The sequence below is a fragment of the Molothrus ater genome, chromosome 7 (genome assembly GCF_012460135.2).
Source record: "Molothrus ater isolate BHLD 08-10-18 breed brown headed cowbird chromosome 7, BPBGC_Mater_1.1, whole genome shotgun sequence".
Classification (NCBI taxonomy): domain Eukaryota; kingdom Metazoa; phylum Chordata; class Aves; order Passeriformes; family Icteridae; genus Molothrus; species Molothrus ater.
This window is the reverse complement of record NC_050484.2, coordinates 25,769,266-25,796,650: the sequence shown is the minus strand read 5'-3', so window position 1 is coordinate 25,796,650 and position 27,385 is coordinate 25,769,266. Positions and strand designations below refer to the sequence as shown.

The following is a 27,385-nucleotide window of genomic DNA, read 5'->3' as shown; positions in this document are numbered from 1 at the left end:
TACAGAAAACTCTTGTTATAGGCTCCTCTGCATGTCACTGTCATATGTATGTGGTCTGGTATTGCTGAGCCAGTGAAGACAGGCTCCATGAGTGAGCAGGGCACTGTGCAAAGCAAATAGAAAGGTGATTCTCAAAGCACAAGAAATAACAAGATTCAGAGTACAGGCAAATAATAATAGCAAAACCTTCTTCTGTTTAAGAAAACTCACACCCATAGACAAGTGATAAATTTACCTCCATAAGTGTCTGTCTGGTTTTCAGGAAGATGTTGCCAGATGAAGACAGGACTAAATCTTGTAGCAGAATTGAATGTTTTATGGAGAGGTCATTTCTTAATTGAAATTGTCCAGAAAGAAGAATGGCCATGAGTTAAGGTGTAATTGCAGGGCCACATGCCTCTTGTATGAATAAAGAAGCTGGTCATAGCTTTTCTGTCAAAATGACAACTGACTTGAAAATTATTGGTGAAGTTGGCATTTTTTGTGGAGTGTGTCTCCTTATACATAAGCATTCTCCATTTCCGTTGCTAGAAGCCTAAACCAGTGCAAGATCTTAGACTATTCTTTCCCTTATGATGTCTAACTGAATCATATCTGATTTATATTTTGTGTTGCTTGTTGAAAAGTCAATATTTTTTTCTGCATTTCTCTCCATTGCTCTTGCCTGCCCACTACTTATGAAGGGAGAAGTTGAGAAATAAAGGAGCTACAGAATGGAGCCTCCCAATACCTCTGAATGGACAATGTGCTTTAGCAGTGACTGAGGGCTCCTTTGAAACCAACAATAAAAGCATCTTTTCTGTCGGGGAGTACAAGGCTCACAGAGGCAAGAGACTTTAATGACACCATTATCTTTCAGGCAATTAGGACTCACTGGCACAATCCAGCACTGGTAGAGGCACTGTTTTGATTGCACTGCAATGGCTCAGTGAAATACAGACTGCTGAGACTTAGCAACACCATAAATCGCTTTTAATCTCTAACCACCATGGATCAAAATGTACTAACACAGGCATAATCAGAATTCACAGGCATATTTTCTCTTTTAAAAACATATGCCTGGGAACAGAGGCCTCCCCTCCTCCCATCAGCTCCCCGCACACACGGGCTGTGTGATGCTGATCCTCGCGCTTCTCTCCCGACGCGCTCGCCGCAGAGACGGGTCTGAGCCTGCCAGCTGTGGGCATGTTTGTTGTCCCTTGTGGATTATATTTTAATGACATATTCTAAGCCTCTTAAACTTGAACAAATGTGCATTTAACTGTCTGTGCATTTGTGCCAGTTTATAAGGTAGAGGGTCAGCCAGCTTATCCCCCAGCTTCTCTGTGAGGGCACTGTCCAAGAATTTTAATGGAGCTTTCAAAAGCCTCCCGTTATGCAAGGTGCCTTAATGGAGAGTCCTCCTGCCTCTGAAAGTTCCCTCTTGTTGCTAGACACAATGAAAGGCAAGCCATAATCTCTGTGGAGAGTGCCCAGATTTTTTCCTGTCGCAGTGTGTAGCTGGGATGCAAAGCACAGCTTGCTCCGCTCCCCTGCCACAACCAGGGGGATTCATTTCATTAGTTTGGAAAGCAAAGGGAGGTTATGTAGGTCATCAATTCATCCCTGCTGCCTTGAAAAAAGAATTCATTATGAAATTTCACTTTAATTAATGCAATGCACCAGCTTGTAATAGTATTTCATCGGGACATCTGGTAAAAGCTACAGTTTAATGTTAAGACATAATTGAACAGAACTCCTGTTGGAGCCTGGCTTTTGCAATATGTTTTACTTCTGCTTCTCCTGCAAGCTGCCAAATAAAGGAATTGTGGGACTCCCTCATCAGAGAGTGATGGATCCTGACCCAAAGCCTGTTTGACATAACAGAAAGGCTCCAGTTAACATTTGCAGGCTCTGAAATGCGTCCCTGAGGAACAGACCCAGCATCCATCCTGTATTTACATTCCAGCCACTGCTGGTACCTCCACTGATCTATAATCCCAAATTATATAAAGTAACAGCCTTGGTGTTTTGTTCCAGTTCTGTTTGAAAGGCTGTGATCAAATGGGCTTTATAAACCATTTTCTATTGGCTTAACTTAGAACCTTTTCCTGTTCTAATTATATGTCTGCACAATTGTTTGTTTTAATACTTATTTGATTATCTGCTCAAATTAGTGTCAGTGCAGCAGCTTTCCAAATGCTGCATTAAATATTCACATCCAAATAGGATTTCTTTCTGCCCTTTGTTTTGCAGGGATCTGGACTATAAATATGAACTCTCAAAAGATTGTAGTTATTTAGTAAGTACTAGGTCATGATTATTTAAATCTAACTAACAGGATAAAGAGTACTTGGAAGATTAATATATTTTGAAAAAGTTAGTGAAGTGTTTGAAATCTGCTTGATTTGAGGCTGCTGTCTCCACTTCTCGTTTTCTTTTTTGGGTAAGTGTTTGAATAGCCAATAACAGTAATAAAAAACATCCGCCACCAGCACAAGTGCACATTGTAGTTTCTCTGTTACACTCTCCCCCTTCAGCATTTTTTTAACCATTGTGTCTGGGACAGTTTTACTCCCAGCCCTCACTGACAAGGGACACAAAGATGTTAGGGAAGCTTTCTTTGTCTGCTGTTTAGTTGCTCTTTGGGTTATTTTCTGCACCAACAGGCAAGAGAGGGAGGCAGGACTGATCTGGAAAAGCTTAATGTGCCCTTACTAAGGACCCCAGTGCATTCCCAGTGGTGCTGAGCACTCCTGCTGCCAGCACATGCACTGCACACACATGAAGGGGTCCTGGGCTGCATTGACTTCACTGCTCATGCCAGGTGCCACCCACCCCGTGTGTGTGTTTGCTGCTGAACATTTTTGCAAGGGGCAGGTGACTGACAGAGCCTGGGCTGGGACAAGGTCAGTCCACCTGGCAGGTAAGGTCATCTCTCATCACAGATGCTCTCCTGAGGCTTAATCTATATATAAGCCACCACTTAATTCTGATACCACCTGAAAACATAGACAAATTGTTCCTGCCCTCAGCTGGTCAATGCAGATAATTCATTTCTTGTAAAGCCAAATTGCCCTAAAGAGATGCTAAGATCCCCTTAATGATAGAGGAATGCAGCAGACACAGGCCCAGGCGCACACAATCAAATTCAAGGCACTTACCTCTCTCCAGGGAGCAGCAGCAGCTCTGTCCCACCTTTTCAGAGCCCGTGGTAAAAGGCTGTTGCAGACAAGAGGCAGCTGGGCAGTAACAAAATGTTGTGCTGTGCCTAGACTGACTTTCCAGTGAATTTTCAGTGCTACAAGTCCCATCCTAGTCACAGTAAGAGGAAATCCAACTTGGAGTATTGGTAGACCTGACTAAGCCTGGAGTTTGGCATTAGTTGGCAATAAAACATAAACAAATAGGCAGCAGCCTGGAGCATTGGTCAGGCTGGTGCTAACTCCTGTCTCAAGAAGCAGAGGTCGTTTTTTCCACACAGACATCAGTGCCATTATTTACACGGCCAGGTCTGGTGGCCCTCTGGTTGCTGGGAGGGACAGTCACTGGCATTAGGAGGTGCCATTTCTTTGTTGTTGTCTTAGGAGAACGTTACCACAGGACCTGTCATTTTAAAATTAAGCAGTAGCCTCCAACCCTTGGAAACCTAAACCAGCAACTTATCTGTGGGCTCACACAGCTTCCAGGTGGTGCTCACAGGTTTGATTTCCTCAGGCAGCCCGTCCCTGATCCAGTCACTGGTATTGAGGGCTCCATGGGACAAGCAGGAGTCAAGCTTTTGTTCTCTAAGAAAAACAAAAGCAGTAATGTAAATAAGTCCAAAGGCATTTTACAAAGGCTATTTTTTCCCCCTAAATTAAGTAGAACTTGTGACCTTTTCCATTTTTAGTTTATCTCTATGATGTGATAAGATGAATCCTAAATTAGGGAGGAAATAGATTGCTTAGGGGGAAAAATCATTTGATAATACTGAGAAAATGCCACTTATGAAAGCAGCCTACATCTAGTAGGTATTTACAGATTTTATCAGGGGCTGAAGCTCTTGAGATAGCTGGACTTAGACCTCTTCTTTTTGCATTTAATATTTATCTTCAGCTAAGTCTATGTTAATTATAGTTTTACAGCTTGAAGCAAACTGGTCACAAGTCCCAGCAGTGTTTGATGTTTGGGCATCTCACTAGCCCCTGTTCTTTGTCTACATTTCAGATGTCTGTGCTCTTGTTTCTTCAGCCTATGGAACAGGATCTGCTGCTTCTAAGAGTCCTGACTGCAAGAGGTTGGATTTTTTCTTGAATGCTTTAATATCCTGAAGTGAAAAATCATTAGTTCTCTACTTCTTTCATTAGTTCTATTCTAGTTCTCTATTCTCTATTCTTTTATCATAGCAGGTGTCACATGAATTTTCCCAGAACAATTTTTATGTGCTAAAGTAAAATCAACAAAAACCTAGCTGAGTGCCACCTTTGCCTTTAAGTGTTTTATGCTGATGATGTGACTGCTTTGCTTTCCCTGTCTCCTGCTGAACCTCCTCTTCCCCACAAAGCACCTTCTGCCAAAGGCTGCCCAGACACCCCCAGCACCACTCTTACCCTGCTGCCCAAAGGGTGCTGGGCGAGACAAAGAGACTTCACCAAGCCAAGCAAGGAAACCATGGGAACAAATCTTTGTGACCAGCTCTGTGGGAAACTCAATGCCAGAAACCAGCACAAGCTTTCATGAAAGTTTGGAGACTGAGATGAGATGAGGCAAGGCAGGAAGCTCCCAGGGGAGGGTGAGTAGCACCCTGTCCCCAGCTCACATCATTGTGCTTTGTTCAACCTCAACAATTGTGTGAGCAAAGCCCGGAGCATCAGCCTTAACTTCGAATTTCCTGCTTGCTGTCGGCTCCATCCCAGGGACTGTTGTTTGAAACACAGCTCTTACTATGGAGCTGGCAGAAAAGAGCTCCCTGCTTTGTGGGGACATGGGCTATTGAGCTGCAAAGAGGCATGCCCAGTATCTGCCTGGGTCTGGGCTGGCTGGGCCTGACTTCTGTAGAGAGAGGAGCTGCTGTCACAGCAGCCACATGATAACCCCCTCTGTGTGTGGCAGCCCAAGGAGCAGCTTGTGACTCGTTCAGCTGGGCTGGCTTCTCAGCAGAGATTGCCTTAATCACAAGCTGTACAATGTCTCTTGCCCAGATTTGCAGAGGATTTGGCTTTACAGAACAGGGCTCTGTTTCACCAAAGCTCCTTCCTTCACCTCTTACTCCTGCTCTCTTATTGACCAAATCCAGGATGTTGCCTGAGTCCCTCTCTCGGGCTCCTGGATCTGACCACATGCCCAGTGCAAGCTCTCAGACAATGTTGTACATGTCCTGGTCTGTATGAGAGAGACCTGGGAGGAGGGATGGAAACCAGAGGAGCACTAATGTTTGTGGCAAGTCAGGCTGCTGTGTTTGGCTTGGCATGATGTTGCTGATCCCCCAGGATTTGGCAAAGGGATCCCCAAATTCAAAAGAATTAAAAAGCTGTCCCAAAACTGCAAGAATTAGGGGATTTTGGCTGTCTCTCTGCACTCAGCACTGCTGAACATCCCCCTCCTGTCATTAGCAGTAACCCCTGCACTCACCCACCTGGCAGGTCCCACTGCTGGGTGTGAGCCTTCCTTCCCTGGTCCCTCCCTTTGGCACAGCAGGGACACAGTGCCTACATGTTTCTCCTGCCTCAGGAAGTCTTGACCTGCCTGACCTCTGGCCACTCATGAGTGCCTTCTTGGAGCTGGAGAGAAGCAGCAGTGATTACCACAGTGGTGGGAAACTCCCTGAGAACAGAGCCTACCTCTCTGCTGTAACACCTTGTGCCCCCCTATCATGGGATACAGCACATGCAGGCATCACTATCCCTGATCTCCTGCTGCAAGCAAGTCCTGTGTCATCCCAGAAACCATCTGTGAGATCATCTATGAAATATTTCTTTCCCTTGCATGCAAGAGAAAAGGAAGCAAAAGGCCTGCATAATATTGATGGAATCCCTGATAGCCAAATATTGAATTATTTACAGCCTAATTGTGCAACTGATACTCATGAGATCGCCTAGGCTGCAAAATGCAATTCATACATTTCACAAAATTGGTGACCTCTACTTCAGACCTTGTCTAGATGCATCGTCACCTAAAACACAGGTGACATCACTTTGCAGAAGTACTAGGATATCCAGAGACTCTTGAAATATCCACTGACTTCTCTCAGAACACTGCTGGGAAATAGAAGAGGATTCTCAGAGCACCCACTGGCTGCCCAAGGTACACATGTGGAGCCATTTGAGATGCTCAGGTGAATCCTTGCCTGGCTGGTGGCTGCTGCTCCAGAAGGGCCCAGGTTTCCCATAGGTCTTGTGTTATAGCTGAAACTCACAGGTAAATGCCCTGGATAGCCCAGGCACCTTCAGATGGCATTAAATGCATAAATGCAGAACACTCAATTTAGCCTCTGTGACTGCTGAAGACCTCCCAGCACAGGGAGCAGCAAGAACAGCAACACTTCCCATGCCACAGCATCCTTCCTCTCCTTTTCACTGTCATATTTGCTGTGCACTTTAATGCAGTCCTTAATAAATGCACTAAAACTCCTCCTTCCTGCCCAGCCTGCAGCAGATAGAGTAGGCTGGCACTGAACCCAGCTCACAGAGAGCAGATTTCCAGACACAAAGCTCTTCTGTCCATTCCAAGGTACACAGGTTGATGTGGCAGTTGTCAAAGGCCTTGGCTATTTCCCTAATGCCGAACTTCTCTCAAGCCCTCTGTCTCCCTCTTTAATAAATATCTGAACTCTGATATCTGGGGTAGACTGTAAGTTGTGTCTCTTAAAGTATCTTCTGTGTTCCCCATTATATTCTACTCTTAGCAGAGCTTTCAGGAGGATCACCTTCTTCCCAAGCACTTCAGCAGCATTTAGGGACCATCCCTTGAAATCACTGGAGCTGAATAAATCACTGGGCAGTCCATTTTGGCCTGAGGATGGAAACAAGCTAAAACAAAAAAATCTGACCCGGCATTACAATGCTGTCCTCTCTGTGCCCAATAATGCTCATTTCCTCTCCAGACAAGACACACCATGTATGTCTAAACCCCTCAGCCTGTCCTACTTTGCAAATTCTAGTACAGCTGTAAGCTAAAAGAGCCGGCCAAATTAATAATTGCAGATTAAGGAACCGAGCAAGAAACGGCAATGGCCTCTTGTTAAACTGAGATATCTGATCCAAACCAAGCAATTTCAGCCCCTTGTTAAATACTTGCTTCTCTTTTTCACCATCTCCAGTGTTTTGCTGCTGAGCACCATCATCTGAACATGGTTTATTTATATGTACCCAGGCTATGACAGAGCAGCTTTGCCAGTGGCAGCCCTGGCCTTGGCTGAGGCAGCCAAGACAGCAGGTTTGTAGGTGGCCACCACCTGCAGGCCTCCTCAGCTGTGGGGTGGTGGTGTTTGGTTTTGCTGTTATCAGGCTTTTGTGCCATTTAGAGTTGGCAGGCAGAGAGGGACAATTAAACTCTGCTCATGCCAAAGGAATGTGTATTTATTTCAACCAGGTACTTCTCCTTTTCTTCCTTCCTATCCCCCTTTTGAGAGACATGAGGTCAACAGAAAAACAGGTGACTTGGCTTGGTACAATAAATGTCCTGCACCTCAGAAGTTGGTAAGAAAACAAAGCCAGTGGCTACCTTATAGGCAGGACCAGAGAGAAGAAACAGCAACATGATTTACCTGATGGCAGTGGTACAAATGCTATGGGATCCCAGGTCAGGGAGGTGTTGACACCTTTGCAAAGCCAAATCTTAGGTGGCTTAATAGTTTTGGTTTGTTGTTCTACAAATATTATTCAGGGTCTAAAATAGAAAAAGGAGGTTATTCAGCTATTAAATACCAATAAATCTGTAAGGTTTTACTCCTCTTTTTATTTTGTTTGAAACTGTGTGTTGAAAGCAAGGTCAGGTCTAACATCAGATGATGTTAGGTCACTTGGACCATCAGCTCTTTGGCAATGAGCCCCAGGTGTGCCCTTACAGGATCCTTCTCCAGACTGCCCCTGACCACAACAAAAATGTCCCTATCCATTGGATGCTCCACAGAAAAATATAAGCCACCCACAGCAGCAGTTGTTGTGTCACCAACTGGTGTCTCCCTACCAGGTTTGTAGGTGCTGTGCTCTCCATTTCCCAGCAGCCCTGAATATGACAGGGTGGGTTAGGTGGCAGAAGGCTTTGTATACCTTGCTATTTTCAGCACCCTAGAATTGTCAGAGATACAATCCTTGCTGGAAAACACTCCTTGCTATAAACAAGTTGATGAACGTAGAAGAAAACAGCCATGCTTTCCCCACTGGCCACTACTCCATATTCTGTTGTTAATTTGCCCCTTTCCCCTCCTCCTCCTCTCCATTATTCTGCAATAGCTGTTAGTTGCTAAAGGAATTGAAGAAACAATTAAGAAGCTTTAGAAAAAAACAGATAATTTCTCACATGCCGTGCTGAGTACGCAGCAGATGTGACTCAAGAGACACACATGCTGTTTTCAGGCAAGCATTCCCAAGGGTTTAGATAAAAATAATAAGGATGAGGTGTTTCAGCAGAAATCAAGTTATTTTTAAGTGGAAGGGCTCTAAGGGGCATTAAAAGAGTTCCCTGAAATTGCCATAATCTTCTTCTGTGTGGGATCCCATAGCATTAGTAGTGTATAATTAAAACTATTAAGCCAGCAGTCAGGCTAGACAGGGATTCTGGTAGGGAAGTGGTTACAGGGGTGATGGTGAAATGGGGTGGTTGCAAAGATCATCAGACAATTTCTGATTTACTGGAGGTTTTCAAAGCAGAACAAATGAAATGCCTACAGGGAGATCTTCTTCCAGAAGGCAGAGGCAAGTCTCAAGGACCAGAATTTGAAGTGGATGGCTTCAGTTGCTGCAGTTCTGTTCAGCCAGCACTGGGAGAAATGCTGCCATGGTTGGGAGCCACATCTCAGCTGACACAGCATGTTGCTACTTCACTGAAGTGTATGGCCCACATCCAACCTAAGAGTCTGTGAGAGACACTTCTTTCCAATATCCCTCTGCTTAATCCATCCCCAGCATCTGTCACCACACCAAAGGGGACAGAGGCAGCAGAGCCAGCATTACTCCAAGCAGCTTGCTGAGCCAGCCACAGGCCTTTGCCATCTTCTGGCTGCAATGAAGACTGGACAAATTAAGAACATGTTTCCATTACCCTCATTCACCTGAAAAATAATCAGCAGCCAACTCACTTCTAAAAAGTGACCTGGCAAAGGGTCAAGAAATGAAATCTGGGGGCAAATAGACAAGTAGGGACAACTAAGTTTGTGATGATCATCATCTTGGATGGATATCTTCAATATCCAATACCAGGATTTTCTGTGCTCAGACACATAAATCACAGGCATTCATACTCTGCCAATATTTTAAATCATGCCCACAAAGCATATTTGAATAGGATTCAAGTGATGAAAAGCAAGTTGCTACTTTTAAACAGATTTGGTGACCATGTGAATGGAGCCAATGGATTCAATCCAGCACATGACATACCATTAAAGACAAATTTGCTACTGCAGTTCTTCCTGCCAGGAAAGGTGTGAAAGAACACGTGGCCCCTCCAGGATGTGCACAGCCATATTTCTGGTGCTACAGATGGCAGTTTGAATGCTTGCAGGGTTTTTGCCTTGTCTTTTCATAAGGCATATTTAGTCCTTGCTGTTTTCAGGGAGACATTTTAGATAGAGTCAGCTTATGAAGAGACCCATCCCACTTGAATCATTTTAAAAACACCTCTTCCTTTCAAGTCACCAACTTGGCGAAGGAGGGAGAAGAAGAAACATTGAGCCAAACTCCATAAACAGATTTTGTTTCCTGTGTGTGTGAGATGAGCCTGGGAAAAGCAAAACAATTAATCTACCCACGAGTGGCTTTGCAGGGAAAGGTTAAGGAATAATAGAGTGATTTAGATCACACCACTTTACATGCATTTATGAGGGAGAAATTCAACACCCAAACAACAAATTCAGTTCAGATTTTACTTCCTCTCTCCCTTCCCCTCCACCCCCCTCCCCCAAAAATGAAATACCCTTCCATTTGTAAATTACTTTAATTTAAATACTTTAAGGTTAACAAAATGCTTTAAGTTTGACATGTCCGAAGTTACAAAACAGAAACAAAACCTCTTGACGAAGGGTAAGAAAAAAATACATAATCCAAGCCCAAACCTCCTTTCCTAAACTGGAGTTTATGGTCTGTGAGCTGGCAACCCTCCAGAGTCTGACACAATGTCTGGAGCACCCAGAGCAGCTGGAATTAATTTTCTTCCTCCAAATCTATGCACTTTCATATGAAGCTGTGTTTTGGCACTGCTGCCCAAGAGAGAGTCCAGTGCAAAAAATCTAAGCCTGGCCATTGTTTCTTTGCAACCCAGCACTTGCTGAGCAAACAACAAAAAAGAAGAAGAGGACAAAAAAAAAATTAAGAGAAAGAAAAACCCTTTCCCTTCCCCCACAAACACAGACAACTGTACCAAACAGGGGGTCTATTCAAGGCTGTTCAGAAATGGGTCACAAAGAGAAATGTTTGCAGATCAAACCAACACTTTTTTTTAACTTCTGCCTTTTTTTGTTTTGTTTTGTTTTTATAAACATCATGGAGGCCCCTGGAAGGTGCTGGGGATGTTTGAGAGTTGAGGTCCTGCTGATCCCTTCTGCCTCCCATTGACACAGCTCCCACGCTGGCCCTGACGTGCAGCCCCTCTCCAGGGTCCGGACCCTTTGAGCCGCCTGCTCTGGGTCTGAGCCGCCGTAGGAGCCCGGGGGACCACGGGGCCCTGTGGGCATCAGCATCGGGCTGCAGCTCCTCACCCGGGCTGCTGGGGGTCAGGAGGGGAGGAGGGAGGCATCCAAGGCACTCCCAAGGTGTCCTGTCACAAAATCACACACTGGAGTTTGTGGGAGCCCGTGGCTCTGTCCCCCCGCCATTTGGTCTTTTTCTTCTTCTTCTGGCTTTTCTCTGGGATCTGTTGCCTGTTTTGGGAGACAGAGAAGAAAGCAGGCAGGTGAGACATAAGGCTGGGCTGGATCCAGAGCCCTGGGCAGCCTGTAGAGCAGTATCTTGGTGTGCATATGTGTATACATTTCTCCATATACCCTTCCAGCACTGCATGGCTTTTCATGCCACACTGCTGGGCCTGGCCTGAATTCTTCAGGAAAGAGGAAAGAAGCCATTAAGGATAATGGCAGGGATGTATGTCCTGCCAGGGCACTATGCCTCCAGCTGCCCATGGTGAACTGCTGCCTCCTCCCCTGCCATGGGGGCTCCTCTGGGAAACAGGATGCTCCAAGCGATGCAATGTCATCCATTACACTGCTGACACTCAGTAGGGAAGATGATGAGAGAGATACAGAGAGCACAGAGAAATACACTCTTCTGCCATTCAGCTGGCATTGCCCTTAGCCAGCTGCACTCATGCAGACTTGGTGATGGAGGGGAGCTAAAAAATAAACTGAGTTTGCTGCTGAAGGGACTCTGGCTTCCTCTGATGTTGTGAAGAGCACTGGTGCACAGAGAATGAGCTGACCCCAGAAAGATGTCCCTGGCTGTCTGAAGTCACAGCCACCAGGAACACACAGCTGAGAGCCCTCCAGCAGTGTGCCCTGGAGCTGTGAGCAGCCTCTGAAGCATTCTGTTCAGGGCTTCTCCCTGTCCAGTAAGGTGAGGTACTGTCCAAATGCCTGTTTGCAGCTGCACCCAGCTGCAGCAGCTACTCTGCTAGCCCAGCAGTGCAAATCCAGTGAAGGCTCTGTAGCTCAAACACCTGACAGGCAGCCTGTAGATGCAGATTTTAGTGCAAGATAAAACATACAGACACCAGCAGCTTCCATAGATTCAAACCTGAGAGTCTGAACAGTTCAAAAGCAGCCTCTTGGTCATGTAATATTCCAGGCATTAAACCAAGTGTTCATACCAAGTAATCCAGACCAGGATGAGACATCACTGGGGCATAAATCACTATGGCTTTAGCTGGTGTTTCTCTTACAGCCTCAGCTTCCAAATTCTTGCAACTACCTGAAAAACTCAGCCTTGACTAGTAAGACTTTTTCTTGGTGAATATGAGGGCTGGAGATGTGAAAAACATAAGACTTTAAAGCTCAAAACTACAAAGATGTAATTTAAAAAAATACTTTAAATCTGGATAAACACTAAGTGACCACAAGCTGTGGATCTGTTTTAGATCTTCTGGATCTGTTTTAGAGATCCAGAAACCACACCCTGGGCCTGCTCAGGGCTTCTGCTGTGACAGTTCCTGTGTGTGCACTGCTGCAGCATAAAAGGGGCACAGGAAATTTAAAACATCCATTGAGTGGACTCAATCACCCTGCTCCTTTCTGGATTACTTCCAGACAACAGTTTCTTGCATGAAGCTAAATAAACTGGGAATCAGCCAAGTGCAAGAAGCACCAACAGTGCAACCCTGAACAAGCATCCTCACCCTGAGAGCTCACAAGGGCTCTGAGGAAGCACTTCATTTGCAAAGCACTTTGTCAATGACAGTTATCAAGGAGCTGAAATTTGCATTTTATTTGAAAAAGCTTACTTGAAAACCAGAAAAACAATACCTGATAGGTGATGCTACCCTTGACTATGGACAGTTTGTAAAGTCCAAAAACCAAGCAAAGCTGCTTTGTAGCCAATGACCAGCCAGATCATACAGCATCTTCCTGCTCTCTGACTTAACCCAAGTTCCAGCTCTTGTGAACATTGCTGGTGCCCTTGACATCACAGGCTGGCATGGATTTCACAGTAGCTACTCAGGAAACTGAGGTGTACCACTTATTTTTGAGGTTATGGAGTGCATTTTCAGGGCTTGAAATTAGTAATGCCTCATTACAATACTCCTTTCAGCCTGCTTGGAGCTGTGTTACGTGGAGAAAGCAAACAAAGCCTTTCCATCTTTTTTGGCTGTTTTTCTTTCCTGCAGAGCAGAGTAGATGGTGGTAAGAGCTTGCTGCAACACAAAAGTAATATCCAGCCAGCTAATACTGAGTTAGAGAACAGTTGGGAAAGAGCTTGGGACACTTCCAACTCAGTTCTCCAAAGACTTTCTGCCCTCTGCTTTTGAGACATGTGGGAAGAGTGGGCAGTACCATCTGGTTTTGATGGAGGCTGGCTTGAGGCTCTGCTAGGATATTCACAAGTACAGATATGCTGTGAATAAGTGCCTTGTGGTTTAATTGCCGGGCGAGGCGCTTTGCGCGGCAGGGAGGAGCATGATTTCAGCTCAGTGCCCTCCCAAAACATGAAAAATGAGGGCCCAGAAAATCTGGCAGACAACTAGTGCCAGAAAAACAAATCTTCTCAGAGAGAACTGAGGTTATCAGGGAGATACTGGGATGTGTGTGCAGCTCTTTTCCTGCAGGGGAGTCGGGCTCTGGGAAGGCAGTCCCTCCCTGCTGGCAGCCCGAGCAGGGGTTCGCCCGGAGAGCGCGTCTGCCAAAACGAGCAAAGGCAGCTCATGCCAGAACTGGGAACAAACCTCTGCAGTCTGAGGAAACCTGGGGCTTAGCCATTAGGTCATGCAGTTTCTCATACAAAATGGCCTAATTTTTTCCATTTAGCGAGCAGAAAATGTTAGAAGTCACCTACAGAATTAGAATTTTGTAGAATTTTTTGCCGGTCCTTTTTAACTTCTAGCAAGGCAAGATCCTGAGAGGACAAAACTATGAAAACCCAAATTACTGGTCCAGAGCTTTCAATGCCAGCCTTTTAGAGCTGACCATTATAGTAGGTTTTGCACTGTTCATTGAATAAAATATTTTCATTACAGCCACAGCTACTTCTTACTGGGCATGGTACTGATGTCCTGCACAGGTAGCTAAGGGCTAGTAACAGACCTAAGCAGATACAGGACAAGAAAGTTAATAAACACCAGAAATATCCCACCCCCAAGAAAACCTGGCTCCCCAGAAGTTGGCTCCTGACTCTCTGGGCCATGACTCCTGCACGTCCCATCCATGGGCAGTAAGGAAGGGAGGAGTTTTCAGCTTACCTTATTACCCTCACGAGATCATGGAAGGCTTTGTCCACGTTCAGAGGTGGGTCCTTGGCACTGGTTTCTATATAAGGAATCTGGAGGAGAGAAGTGTATCATGAAAGAGATCAGTGATAATACCAGTTTCAAAATGAAAAGCCTGAAGGCTGGAGAAACGGGCTGCTAATACCACAGAAATACAGGTAAACAAAGTGTTGCCATGACACTGCTATCAACACCCTCACGCTTGCAGCAAGGTCAGTGACTGCTTACAAAAGGTCTGGAATAAGCACCAGGCTAAACAGCTGCTATTGAGGTGTGGGTTTGGGGGAGAATAATCTCAGACTTCATGTTGTCAGATGTTCTCTCCCCCTGAGCTCTGCTCACAGACATGAAAATAGCCAAAGGTTGTTGAAAGACCAGCACTTGCCAAAAATTCTTGCTTGCCACATTTTATTGGGACTACTGCATGAATATTTCATGACTACAATTCCCCTTCAGTGTAAAATGATCTTCCCCTTCAAAGTCTGACAGCCAGATGGGGCCTCCTAGAGTGCTTGTCCAGCACACTGGCAGATTTATAAAACTGCCTCTGATAAGGTATTTTCATGCATGGCCTTTTCCAAGGCGTGCGTATACAGATGGATACAACATGCTGTGCTGCAGTTTAGGTGTCCTGGCTCTGACAGAAACCAGATTCCGTGGGGAGGGGGAGTGAACCTGCCCTGCCAAACTCCCATCGAGGTCTGCTTAGAAACCACCACACACTTGCCCTTTAGGCACAGCAAGCTGCCAAGAGGTCTCAGGCTTGTTTGCCTTTAACTTTTCCTTCAGTTCCACCTCCTAAGGGAGTTGCTGTATCCCTCTGGGTATTCAGGGCTGCTGGCATTTCGAGGTGATTAGTGGAGCAGCATGTGATCTACACCCATCTAAGACCAATTTCTCAGGCTAAACTAACAGCATGAATAATGCAGAGCTGAGATGGTGGGCCAGGTTTATATAGGCTTAACAACCCTGTTAACTTCATTATCTTTAACAAGCTCAGGCACCTGGATTTACCTCCTAATGCCTGACTCTGCCTTTTCACTCCAGGGAGGTGCACTTTCTTCCCTCATCCTGAACACTTCTCAGCACTTTCAGACACCTTGTACAGAAGTCTCAGTGATGGCCACACCTCTCCTACAGCCTGGTGCACAGCAGAGGTTCTGGTTTCAGTGATGAATTGGCCCTACTGGAAGGAAACTGCAGAACTGCTACTTTGTAGTAGTCAAAACTGTATTTACAAATGTTTCATTGTAAGCTTTAATGCAGCTCCTAATGAGCACAGCTTTTGATTCTGAATGCCTGTAATAGGACTTTAAAGAAGCCATTAAATAATCCTGCAAACTTACGTTATGTTTTGTTGCCATTTCTCTCCCCTGTTCTCTTGTAATTTTCCGTAAGTGCATTAGATCAACTTTGTTTGCCACCAAAATCATTGGAAAAGACTCCCTGGAAAACATCAAAACCACCACCCAATTATTACCACACTACAACAAAAATTATGAGCATAAATTTCACTTTTTGATTCTGACATCATCTAACATTCAGCTACAGACATACCACATATGTGTAAAGAAATAAAAAGGAAACCCCCAGGCTGTGCTATACATATGTTCATATTGTAAAAATTTACTTGACAAGTTGCATTTATGCACACATTCCTTGTTATTCGTAGAGACTTCAGGAACTTATTGTCACAATTTCTGCAATGCCTGATGATAACTAAGCCTGAAGATCCAACTAGGTGAAGAAAGATCTAGAGAATCAGCCAGAAAATCAACTGAGACATAAAGACAGATCTTGGACAAGAGACTGGGACTCTTTTGTATTAGTTAAGGCATCTCAGTGACTGCATATCTTGGCAAGATACTGAGGATGATGGAAGAATTGGAGTAATTTCTTTCCTGGTCATCTACTGAGAGCAACTGTGGGGGACAGAAAGATGGACTCTGGGAGCTAGTGCTTAGAGGGGCATCAAATGGTGGAGAAAATGAGTGGGTGCAAAGAGAAGCCCATCAGCTGTTACCCCAAGACAAACTGGGCTTGGCAGTGGTGGCTGGAAGGAGGCTGGAAGGAACCAAAGAGATTTGTTAAGCTTCCAGTGCTATTACCTACCATCTCCTGTTTCTAATCCCAGAAAAAAATACCAAACCCATCTCCCTCTGCAATAATACTCAGTATTTCCTTAACTACTTGGCATGTAAGTGCCTGCCTTCAGCTACCACCTGAGAAGAGATCCATTTATCCACAGTATGTCCTGTGCAAGGCTCTCTCCCTCTCCCCCTGCAGAAAGCTCCACTGTTCCAGTGATAAACAGAACCAAGGTTGGGAGCCATGGGAGGGAGGTGTTGGCAGTGCCACACTCTCTCCTCTGGCTTAATGAAACAGAGCAATCAGCTGCTGCAGGGCCTCTTGGCCACTGCTGGGAGGGAGGAGGTCCCTTCTGATCACTGACACTTACTGCAGTATTGTTGTCTTATATTTAAGTCCTCCTAAATGATCCCAGTGTTCTCTGCTGTAACAGAGCTGATTTTACTGGGGTAAGGAGCAGCTGGCCATACTAATTTCTGTATAAAACACTTCCCTGGTAACTCTGGATTTTTAAACAGCGTTTCTGGGTCATTTTTCATCGAGATGATAAGAGCTCCATCTTCCCTCTGGCATGTTGCCCCATTGCTCTGGCTGGAAAAATACTGTACTGCACTCTGCATTTTAAATGAGTCTTAGAGTTATTCATTCTGATAATGTGACTGTGATTTAATGTTAATACCTGAGCATTGATATATTTTGACTCTGATCCTTCTGGAGCAAAATGTTTGCTTGTCTGAATTATTTGATTGCTTTGTGGCTTGCAGCACATTGATTAGAAAGGGATTACTTTTGGATGGTATCTCATTTTCCTTGTTTACATCAGGCATAAAACTCTATGGGGACTTTGTTCCCTATTGTAAGCTGTACAACTGCTAGTTGGACAAAGCTGCTACAGTTGGAAATTTTACTATAATGAAAGTTGTGGAAAGAAAATGGGAGGAAGGCTTTGAACAGCCCTGCTAACACAGCAGCCTGCAATTCTTTTGGATTTTAAGTTGCCAAAACTGCCTGCCAGACTGAAAACCAGGGTGATGCTCTGCTCCCAGCTCGCTGTGGGTTTAGCAGGAGGGCTTTTTACTCACATTGCTCCCACTGCTGCGATTTTCTGCCCCAGCTCAGGTTTTGGTGAAGCATTAATACGCTCCTCACGCTCGGAGTGGCGCTGAGCGGGGAGCACAAACAGCCTCGCCAGCCCGTTTCACTTCCTGCCTCTCACACGCTGCTGCAGCACTGCACAGCATGTATGGAGGGCAAAAGTTTCAGTCCAGAGCAAACAGTGAATGCCACATCTTATTTTCACCAAGTTAAATTAGATAAAATCAGCATCAGATTGGGGGCAGGTTACAGGAAATTCTGTCCCGTCTCCTTCAGCTTTTAGAAACAGATTTACTTTGCCCCAAGCTAAGCCAGCAGTGCTGAGGCTGCTGTGATCTGAGAGGCTGACTGAGGGACTGACATTCTTCTTCATTTCAATGAAATCAAAGGGTGGTTTTTCCTTTACTTTTCACTCTTGTGGGTTACACTTTGGATGCCTTACTGGAAGAGCTGTCAGCTGTGAACCTCACATGATAGGAGTCCACCCTTCCTGTGGGGAAGTTATTCAGAGCTGTGAAAGGAAGCCAGCAACGAGGCCCAAACCCTCTGGTGACTTTTCTTGATGACTTCCATAATTAAAAGTCATTATGAACGGAAGAACTAAGTGATTCAAAGCTGCAGACATATAAGGGCTTAATTCACACCCCACCCAGTGAGAATGGATCCACTGCCTCTTGAACCAGGATGGGAAGAGGGAGTTATCTTGTAGATAAACCAGCAGCTTCCCCTCACTGTGCCAGGACACATTTATTTACCATGATTAAATTCCCAGTGCTACCTTCTCCCCTGCACATGCAAGAAGGAGAGAGGCGACCTCACTTGCTGTCTCCCCAGGCACAGACAGATGTTTTATTCTATGTAATTGTTCACTGCAGAGCACAGTGCATTAACTACATCACACCCCTGGTAACAAATACAGTTCCAGCACAAGTTTTTTCCCCTTCAAGACACTTGCTCACATCCCCAAATAATGCAGGGCCTTCGAAGGTGTGTTTGGCACAAGCCAGGGACAGGAAGATGGTACCAGGACACACAAAATAATTAGGGCTGAAATGCTTGCTGACCCCTTGCTGGTGATCCTGAAGTGCCTGCACTGTGCACAGAGCATCCTTCCCTCTCTTCAGAGCTGAGCTGGTTACCTTCAAAGGTGTCTGATCTCTCTTTCTCACACTGCTCTGGCAGAAGTTTCTCCCTTCTGACACATTCTCACTCCATTGTAACACCACTGACCCTTTCACACTGAAAGCCCTTCATGCTTATCAGAAGTAAACCCCTTCTTATTCACCACATGAGGTCCACAAATGCCACCTTATGATTTGTCTCAGGACACGCAGAAGGCAGAAGCTGGGGTCAGACGTGCAGCCATCCCCCAGGATGGTGGGGAGCCCCATGGCACCCACCTGTCCTTGACTCTGAGGATCAGCTGGTGGAACCGGTCCACGTGCTCGAAGCTGGCCTTGTCTGTCACCGAGTAGACGATGAGGAAACCATCTCCAGTCCTCATGTACTGCTCCCGCATTGCACTGAACTCCTCTTGGCCTGCAGTATCCAGAACTAGGACAGAAGAGACAAAGGTTTTTAATTACTGTGAGGGACCTGTAGCTGCTGGCACCACTATGTGTCCTGTGGCCTTTCTGCCTCTGCTGGGCTTCCTCAAAGACTGCAAAGATGTGATGAAATCACGTTGGATTGACAAGGGGGTTTCTGTCCCAGACCTCACTTGCCCTTGTATGCCTAAGTTGGGAGCAGGGGAAGATGACACTCTGGATTTAATTTTCCTTTTCCAGTACCAAATACAGATCACTGAACTTGGAGAGTTGCTCCTCTGGCAAGATACAGCTCAAAGTATTTCACAACCCTCCCAACTTTCCCCTCTCCCAGAAAAGAAAACCCAAGACTGGAAGATTAGCTAAAAGCCAGTTTAAATGTCAGGGATAACCTACAAAATGCTTGGTGAAGCAGAGCTGGGAGACAACCCAAAGTAAAAGCTACAAGCATTTTCTTTTTCTCAACACCTGGATATTATTTCTAGACAATTTTGTCCTTTCAGAGTGAGCCTTGGGGAACTCCCCTTAAATATTTAGTCTCAAATGGTGTGCTGATACTAAGGAGGTAACTAAAACAGATGGAAAAGCTTTAAGTACCTTGCACATCCAATACAGTGATCACGTTTTGGTGAATAAATCCATGCTCAAATGCCCTAAAACACCTCAGTTGTGACAGCCACTCAGATGCTGCTCCCCACTAGATTAAACTTAATGGAACCATAACTCAATGGTTCTCCATGGATCTGTCTTGCAGGGGGTCCCATCACTTGTGGAACAAGCTACCCCAGCCTTCTGGGTAAACACCACATCCACACAGCAGTGCTAGCTCCTGAGCCCCAGCTTTGTGCACAGCCAGGATTTTGTCTGGACTTGCAGAGGAGTTCATCAGTTTAGGCTGTGCCAGTACCAACATGGGGTGCACTCAGAGTGCACCAGCTGCTCAGAAGTACTAGTCCTAATGCATCATTGCACCCCAGAGGCAAACATGGGACCTTCATGATGACTGCAAGTATTTTCACATCCCAGTCAACTGGGCTGAGTGGGAAAACTGTTTTGCCTCTGCTGTACAGCCTGTGGTGTAAACATCTGCTTCCCACAAGTGATGGGGAAAGCCCAGGGTAGCTGTGGCTGGAGACAGTGGCAGGAGCATACTGCTGACAGAGCAGCAGGGCTTCATACAGGTTTGTCTGGTCTGAACCAAGCCACAGACCCAGCAAGGTGTTCCCTGTAGGGGAAGTGCTCAGGCTGCCCCAGTTTCCAGATGGGACCATAATAAAGACCATTTTGCTGCATCAGCACAGGTGGACATGCTACATGTCACAGCACACCCCAGGAGCCAGCCACACACCTCCCCTGCGTGTCTGGAGGAGAGACAGCTACACTGGAAGACCTTGGAGACCATCCTTGGTGCTGGCAGGCCCTTTACAGCCTTCAGCCTCATATGTTCTCCTGCCTTAACTGGCGTTGAATGTCTGCTTTCATGAGCTCTTAAGGTAAAAAGAGCTTCCAGGCTCTTGCAAAGATGCTGAGATTTAGGCTTATTTGCCAAGATTGCTGGAAAGTCACCTGAGCCTCTTCAAAGCCTTTTATCCTGCTCCTCCCTCTAAATCTAGGAAACAATGGTCTCAACTTAAAGGCATTTCAGCTATTCTTAAGGACTGTACAGAAAAAAAAGAAAAAAAAAAGAAATAGAAAACCCAAAGAGACTGCATGTGCTGGTAAATTTCTATGCCCTGGGCAGAATTGCTACCATGGAATAAGGCCAGGAATCTGGAGCTGGGACAGAAGAGGAAATTGATCTCTCCTACCTGCCCAACCTGTCCAGAGAGGCTGGGCTGCCCTCATCTGACTCCAGCTAGACACGGTGTCAGGGCAGGGCTGAGAGCTGACAGCCAGCACACAAACCCAACTTGTGGGGGAGTGGGAGAGCTCCCCACTGAGAGCCGAGCCCTCCTGCCCTCCCTCCCCCTGAGACAGGGCAGGTGCTCCAGCACAAGCTGTGGGCAGGAAGGTGGAGATGGATGTGCTGTATCCTGCATGGTAATTTGCTTAGGGACTTCCCCTTGCTCTGGCACATTTGCAAACTTCTCATGAAACACATAAGAAGCATCCAGCTGTGCCTTTGCACCCATCAACCCATCCCCAGCTGCTGCCTCTCCAAAGCTCTGCATCCCCTGGGAGAGGGGGCAAGCCCTGTAGGGGCTGTGGGGATACCCCACTGCATGGGGCTCTCCTATCTTGCCCGGATCTTGGCCATCACACTAAACACAGGCAGAGCTGCTGTGTCAGCAGCTGCTATTTAAAGGGAATTCACTTGCAGCATTGATAAAAAGGTGAGCAAGTCCAGGCAGCATTTAAAATGGCAATTTGAAAGTGTAAGTAAAAGACACACAGCAGTGTGAAGGTTAAGGTTATTTATACAAAGTTAAGCATTGTGTAGATGGCCAAGCATTGTGTAGATGGCCAGAGAAAGACCTTGTCTTAACATTAAATGTGCTCTTCATCAAGGCAAACCCCCAGCCTAACACTTCTGTGCTTTGTGAATTGCAAACAACAGAGGAAAGGGATCTGGATCCTTTGTGGGCAGGAAAGCACCCCATCCTGAAAAGCATCAGCACCAAAAAAGGGCCAGATATAAGTGGCTTTGCTTGTGGTACCTTGTGGCATAAAAGCTTCAAGAAAACTCCTACCTATAGAAATGGGAAGGAGCAAGGAGAAACTAGGGAAGGGGTAGCTCAGAAGGTGATTGTCTTCCCAAAGGGATGAGAAGATTTAGCATGTTAGCCAGCATTCACCTTCTTTTAAAATTCCTGTTTCTACAGACAGGATGCCAGAAGACAGAAAGAACCATGAGCAGAGAACTGTGAGCTGGTACACTTTGAACCACCAGTTGCCCCACTGGCAGCACATAAATGCCAGCACAGAAACAAGGACCAAAGCACAGGGGGTTTCTTCTACCTCATTCTTCCAAGAACTGAAATCAGACTCATAGGCTGCACATAGTCAGGGACTTCCAACAGAAAACTTCATAAACTTCTCACAGATTTGACCAAAGAAGCAAGGAGAACAATTAGGAAAGCATTTGGATAAGCTGAAGGAGAGAGAAGCCAAGGATGATGTATGATGTAGGAACAGACATCCAAAGAGGGCAAAGCCATTTAGAGCTATCATGAGACCAGCTGGAGACTAAACTAAGAGCAATTAGGCTGTGAGAGCCCAGCAGGGATGTCTCCTGCTTTGCAGGTAAGAGGTTGCTGAGTGAAGAGATGGCCTTTTCGAGTTTCCAGTGGATGTGACCCCCAGCTGCTGTGATGAACTCCTTGCTAATTGAATCCTGCCCCTTTAGAGCTCTCCATACCATTTTTATGTGAATCCTGATGTGTTATGCGAGAGTGCAGCTGCCTAGAGAGCACTTCTGAGCAAGCACAGGAACCCAGGAATACACAGGAATTGTGGTCCAAAATAGAAGCCCTTGGTGCTTCAAGGTGTACCATGTGGCAATGTCTCTGCAACTGACAGTGCTCCAAGTGCCCATCCAGAGACAAAGGCACTTGGTCAATCTAAACCAAAGGCAGAGACACACTGTGAACTCTAAGCCAGCAATGGCATGGCTTCTTCTGGAGCCTAGGCTGGATTCAGTTCAAACACAGCATTCCCAGCCTTCGAGGAGCTCAGATCTGGTTGTGCAGGTGAGCTCTTCTCTTTTCATATCTAGGCAAAATGTCCTCCTACATCTTTACCTTGCCAGGCAGCAGGGTGTATAGGTCACCTCAAGAGAGTTTCTCCACTGTCCATGGCATCTAGAGGGGATAAAGATGAACTGACAGGCATGTCAACCCATTTTCTGTCCTTCAGCCTTTGGGTTTCACTGCCCTGCAGCTTGGTACCTAAGCTCATGGGAAAATTGAGCTTGAATTGCCAAGTCAAACTAATGAGCCTCAGGCTGAGGAAAGCCACCTCCAGAGTCTCTGTCTCCCATCAGCAGCACCATGGGAGAGGGCACTCCTTTCAGCCACTGGCTAGAGCTGAGGAATTGGTATTCTGGGCACTGCACAGATGGGGTACTGGGGTCACAGCTCCTATTCTGTGTCCCCACACCCCAAGTCACCTTGAAGAGGTATGAGGTGCCCTTGCCATGTGCAAAGCAAGGCAGATGCTTCACTCGGTCACTCTGATGCTTCTGCTCCTTCTCAGACACAGCCACGCTGCCCCTGGCATGACAGCTTTCCTCAGCAAAAAACACATGACAGGAAAACACTGGGGCTTTTATGAGCCCTTCTTCTGTGCCCTAGCTAAATACACAGAAGTTATAACATGGAAAACCCAAGTACTTGAATTATTGCCCTTTCTTTAAGCAAAAAGAAGAAAGGCTTCCACATCAATAAACAGAAAAAAGATGCAAGCCCTTAAAGGAGCCCTTTCTCTAACAAAGGGCAAGTATTCAAAGCTTTGTGTTTTCCGTGTTGCAACATCAAAATTTTCCTGGCAGGAAAAAAATCCAAACCAAGACAAAACCCCCTCATTTATTGTTGCAAAATCACAGCAATTAAGGGAGGGCAAATACTGTACACACAAATAAAATAATGAAAGTACAAATTTAACTTGAATTTTAATGCTCTTAGTGATGCTACTCTAAATTAACAAAAACGAGAAGAAAGCAAGCCACAAACCAACCCTTCTGCCTGCAAATCTGAAGTGACCTTTGATCTCCCTCTGGCCTCGTGGCTGAGTTGATCTCAAGTTTCCCCAGAAGAAAAGCAGACAGTGTGCCCAGGAAAGACTAGAAGCAAAAACCCTCAACAAAAAGGGATGCAAGGGATAGACAGGTGGGAAGGGCAGATAGAGTGTGGGGGAAGGAATAGAGCCGGGTGTGATGCACAGGGGTGCACACCAGGCTGTGCAGGTCCAGCCCAGCACAAGGGCACCCCAGGACTGGGAGGAGGTCTTGGGAAGAGAACTAGAAGGGAAACTGAACCTCAGGAGCAGAGAGACAACTTCTAGGCTGTGAGAGTTTGATCAAAATCATAGCAGGGAAAGGAAAGGGAAGAGAAGGGAGACCACAGCTTCCTTTCAGCCAACACAATTCCTTGTTTGGCTCGTACCAACTGGCACAGCCCTACTGAGAGCTAAGAGTTCAGCCTAATTCCCAACAAGACCAAGCCATGTGCTTGTGGTCATCTCTTCATATCCCTTTGCTTGCCACCTTTTTATCTCTGTGTGATGTATGAACCATAAGGAATTCTGAACCATAGGGAACTTTTTGCCATATTAAGGTATTCCACTTTTGGCTTCGTGCCCAGATTAATAATTCCAGACTGGCATTTTGCAGCCACACCAAAAGAAATCCTCTGCTACTTGCTAAGTTAGCCTGCACACAGAAAGGAATGTGCAAAATTAATCACAGCAATGCAACTGGAGCAAGAGCTAATCAAAGCAGATTAACCCTGGCCCTCATTTAATTCTGCCCTCATGTCTGTACAGCACCTATGTGCATTTCACTGAACACAGCACTGTGCTGATTTCAGCACTACCAGCAGGGAATAAACCAAGATAACATATGCAGAGAAAATTGGAGGTTGGTCCTAAAGCCTCATTAGAGCGGCAGCAACCAAAAAATGGGCTAGCCACAAATTGCCTGCACATCTTTGATTCAGGTTAAGTGCCCTCTTCCACTCTACAACACTTCTAAACACTGCATTGATGGTCTTCTAAAGCTGGCATAAGGTCAGCAACAAAGTGGGTTTGTGTAGTATGGAACGCGAACACAACAAACACAGGTCCCATAATCTTCTGGGAGGCAGGGAACTATCACAGACAACTCCTGGTGAGAAAAATGGAACATGCCCAAGCCAAAGAACAAACAGGTAAAGGAAGATTTTGAATGTAGCTTTTGCTCCAAGATTTAAATTTTATTCCATTTCAGTCTACTTTCACTGAGAGATTTCAGCTAGAGAAAAAAATGCAAGTCAAACATTTAATCATGCAGGCAGTTGGTGCTCTTGAATAAATGTGGGTGAAGGTCTTCATGGAGGGAAGCCAAATGCTTTATGCAAGCTGGCTAGCAGAAGGGTTTTTTTACAACATAATGCTGGTGCAGTTACAAAATGTTTGAGATGCTTTGTACAGAACTGCTCAGGCAACAGCCTGGAAAAGGGTGGACTGTTTCCCTTTTTTTTTTAAGTTGTTGGATGTCTATGTATTTTTTTTTTTTTAATAATAACTGTTTCTGAAAATTTCAAAACTTATAGAGCTCCTCGTGCTTGTTTGAGAGCTTATAGAGCTCCTCGTGAACTTGTTTGTTCATGTTCCAAAACTAGTTCCTATTTTGGGGGTGGGCAGCTGCTTCTGCCCACCAAGCACTGCATGAAACCTCAGCTTGTAAAGGCTTTGGTCATAAAGAACAACTGGAAAGTCTAGGATTTATCATGATGCATCTTGACCCTACCTATCATGTCTGTCCCTAATTTTATCCCGTAAGTGATTCATGCAGCTAGAGCAGAGCAGCTGTCCCAGGATATGGTGACCTCTGAGAATGGCCTAGATCCAAAGCCTGTGACAGAGAGCTGAGGCAAATGACACAAGTGTTAGTCAGTCCTGGTGCCCTGTTTTTTCAGGGCAGATGGAGAAGGGTCACATCCTTTTTCAGGCAAGAATATTGCCTTTCTTCCAAAATTGTGATTGTTCAAAATCTCAAGTGGTAGCAAAGAGAAGCAGCTGCAGTTTCACTTCTCTGGCTGTGAAGCATCTGTGGGCACACAAGCCCTGGAAGTCAGGGATTCCCAAAATGCCATTCAAGGTCACAGCTGAATTCTGTTCAGCCCAAGTACAGCCATTAAGCTCCATCTGAGCAAAAGAAATGCTTTGTCATTAAAACAAAGGGTTAAGTTTCTGCTCATTGAAAACAATTTCTTTCATCACTCCCACTCTGATCAGGTTTGGTTGGGGTTTTTGTTGAAGTTTTGTTTGTTTTGTATAAACAAAAATTCCAAATACTCAGTAAAAGATGCCTTTTCTACTTTTCAGTAATTTGCAAAGCCAAGGCTGTTTCAGCTAACACCAACAGGTAGAGCAGCTGGTATACATATATCACAACATGGGGCATACCAGTGAAGATAAAGGTCACACATTTTAGAGGGCTGGATTCTGGACTCAAAATAATGAATTAAATTTACAGCAGGACTGGATTTTTCTTTTATACAGGACTGACATTTTAAAAATAAAGGTACATGTATACATTATGAGATGATTAATTGGGAGCAGATATCTCTAAAGCAGATGACAAGAATAGACATTTCAGCACTAATTTCACAAATACTGCCTCATATCAACTGTTAACATATTCAAATGAACAAATGTTGGCAAGATTAACTCGTTTTGTTGTTTGCTGGTTTTGTTTTTTTTTAATTCTGAATAAAAGCTGTTCTTTTAAGGACTTTGTGGCCACTTGTACTCACTAAATTATACCTGATAAATCCTTAAGAGTGCAACTAAGACCTCAGGTTTCCAGACCAAGCTAACAGTCTTCACAGCAAATCCCACCAACACCCATATTCCACCACTCATGACAATTCCCCAGCTTTCTGTCCCCACACACCACTGACACTTATGCAGAGACACCAAAGATCTTGAGCACCTTCACGATAAGAGGGCGGAGGTAGAACTTGGCAAAAGTGAGGCTAAATTTAGCTCAGTTATGCTAGTGGCCACATACATAAACTTGGGTAATTAAGGCACAAAATACTTGCTAGATTTTATGTACTACCTAGTTATTCTATAAATGAAAACAAAACTTACAACGTTTAAGAGCAAGACTCCCTTTGTAGCTGTAGTTAGTCTGCTTCATGAAGCATAAATGAAAAAGCTGCAGCTTTAGGCAATACAGGGCTTTCTCCTCACCTGCTAATCAAGGTGGTTGGTTTGGGGATTTTTTTGGGCTTTTTTTTTGTTGTTTTTTTTTTTTTTGTGTGTGTGTGTGGTTTTTTTTCTGTGTGTTTCACTGTTGTTGTTTTGTTTAAAAAAAAAAGGCAGTTTTTCTTCAAAGAACTGAAAACTTGGTTACAACAGATCTCCAGGCTGCTACCCTACCCATATTGAAATGAGATAGCTAATTAAATATGAAAACATCATCCTGAATGACTGAGTTTAAGAGCTGTAAAAAATCTTCACTGTCACTGGACAACAGTTTTGATTAAATATTCTTTCTGGTTATAAACACTCACTCAGTTACCCACTCACAGTTATTTCCCAGGGAATAAGTTCAGCCTCAATGAAGTATCATTAGCAATAGCCACCTGGCAGGGCTGTAATTCACTGGCTGCAGAAGCCTACTCCAGATGTCAATGAGGATCTGTAGGTTTTCACAGGCCTGCAAGAAACACTTCTGTGCAGAACTGGAACCAAAGCAACTGGAAGCAGAAGCTTTGCTGGAGACCAGCTGCAGACCATGCACTGCAGCTCCAGATCCTGCCAGCCCACAGCAGAGCAGGAGGGACAGAGACACAACATGCTGTGGGAGACACTGAGGACTATTTGCAATTGCACTCACCTAGAAGGGAAAGGGGATCATGAGA

The 27,385-nt window shown here is 45.2% G+C and overlaps 1 protein-coding gene across 3 annotated transcripts in view; it reads right to left on the bottom strand.

The window, feature by feature from the left end:
* Positions 1–10,094: 10,094 nt before the first annotated feature.
* MRAS (muscle RAS oncogene homolog) overlaps positions 10,095–27,385 on the bottom strand; it is a 38,254-nt gene continuing 20,963 nt past the window's right edge. For all 3 annotated transcript variants that reach the window (XM_036386625.2, XM_036386624.2, XM_036386626.2), the window contains exons 3-6: positions 18,669–18,822; positions 15,432–15,531; positions 14,059–14,138; positions 10,095–11,035 (exon numbers count right to left, since the gene is read on the bottom strand). In XM_036386625.2, coding sequence (XP_036242518.1) covers positions 10,936–11,035; positions 14,059–14,138; positions 15,432–15,531; positions 18,669–18,822 — 434 coding nt within the window. In that variant the 3' untranslated portion in view covers positions 10,095–10,935. The remainder of the gene's footprint in view (positions 11,036–14,058; positions 14,139–15,431; positions 15,532–18,668; positions 18,823–27,385) is intronic.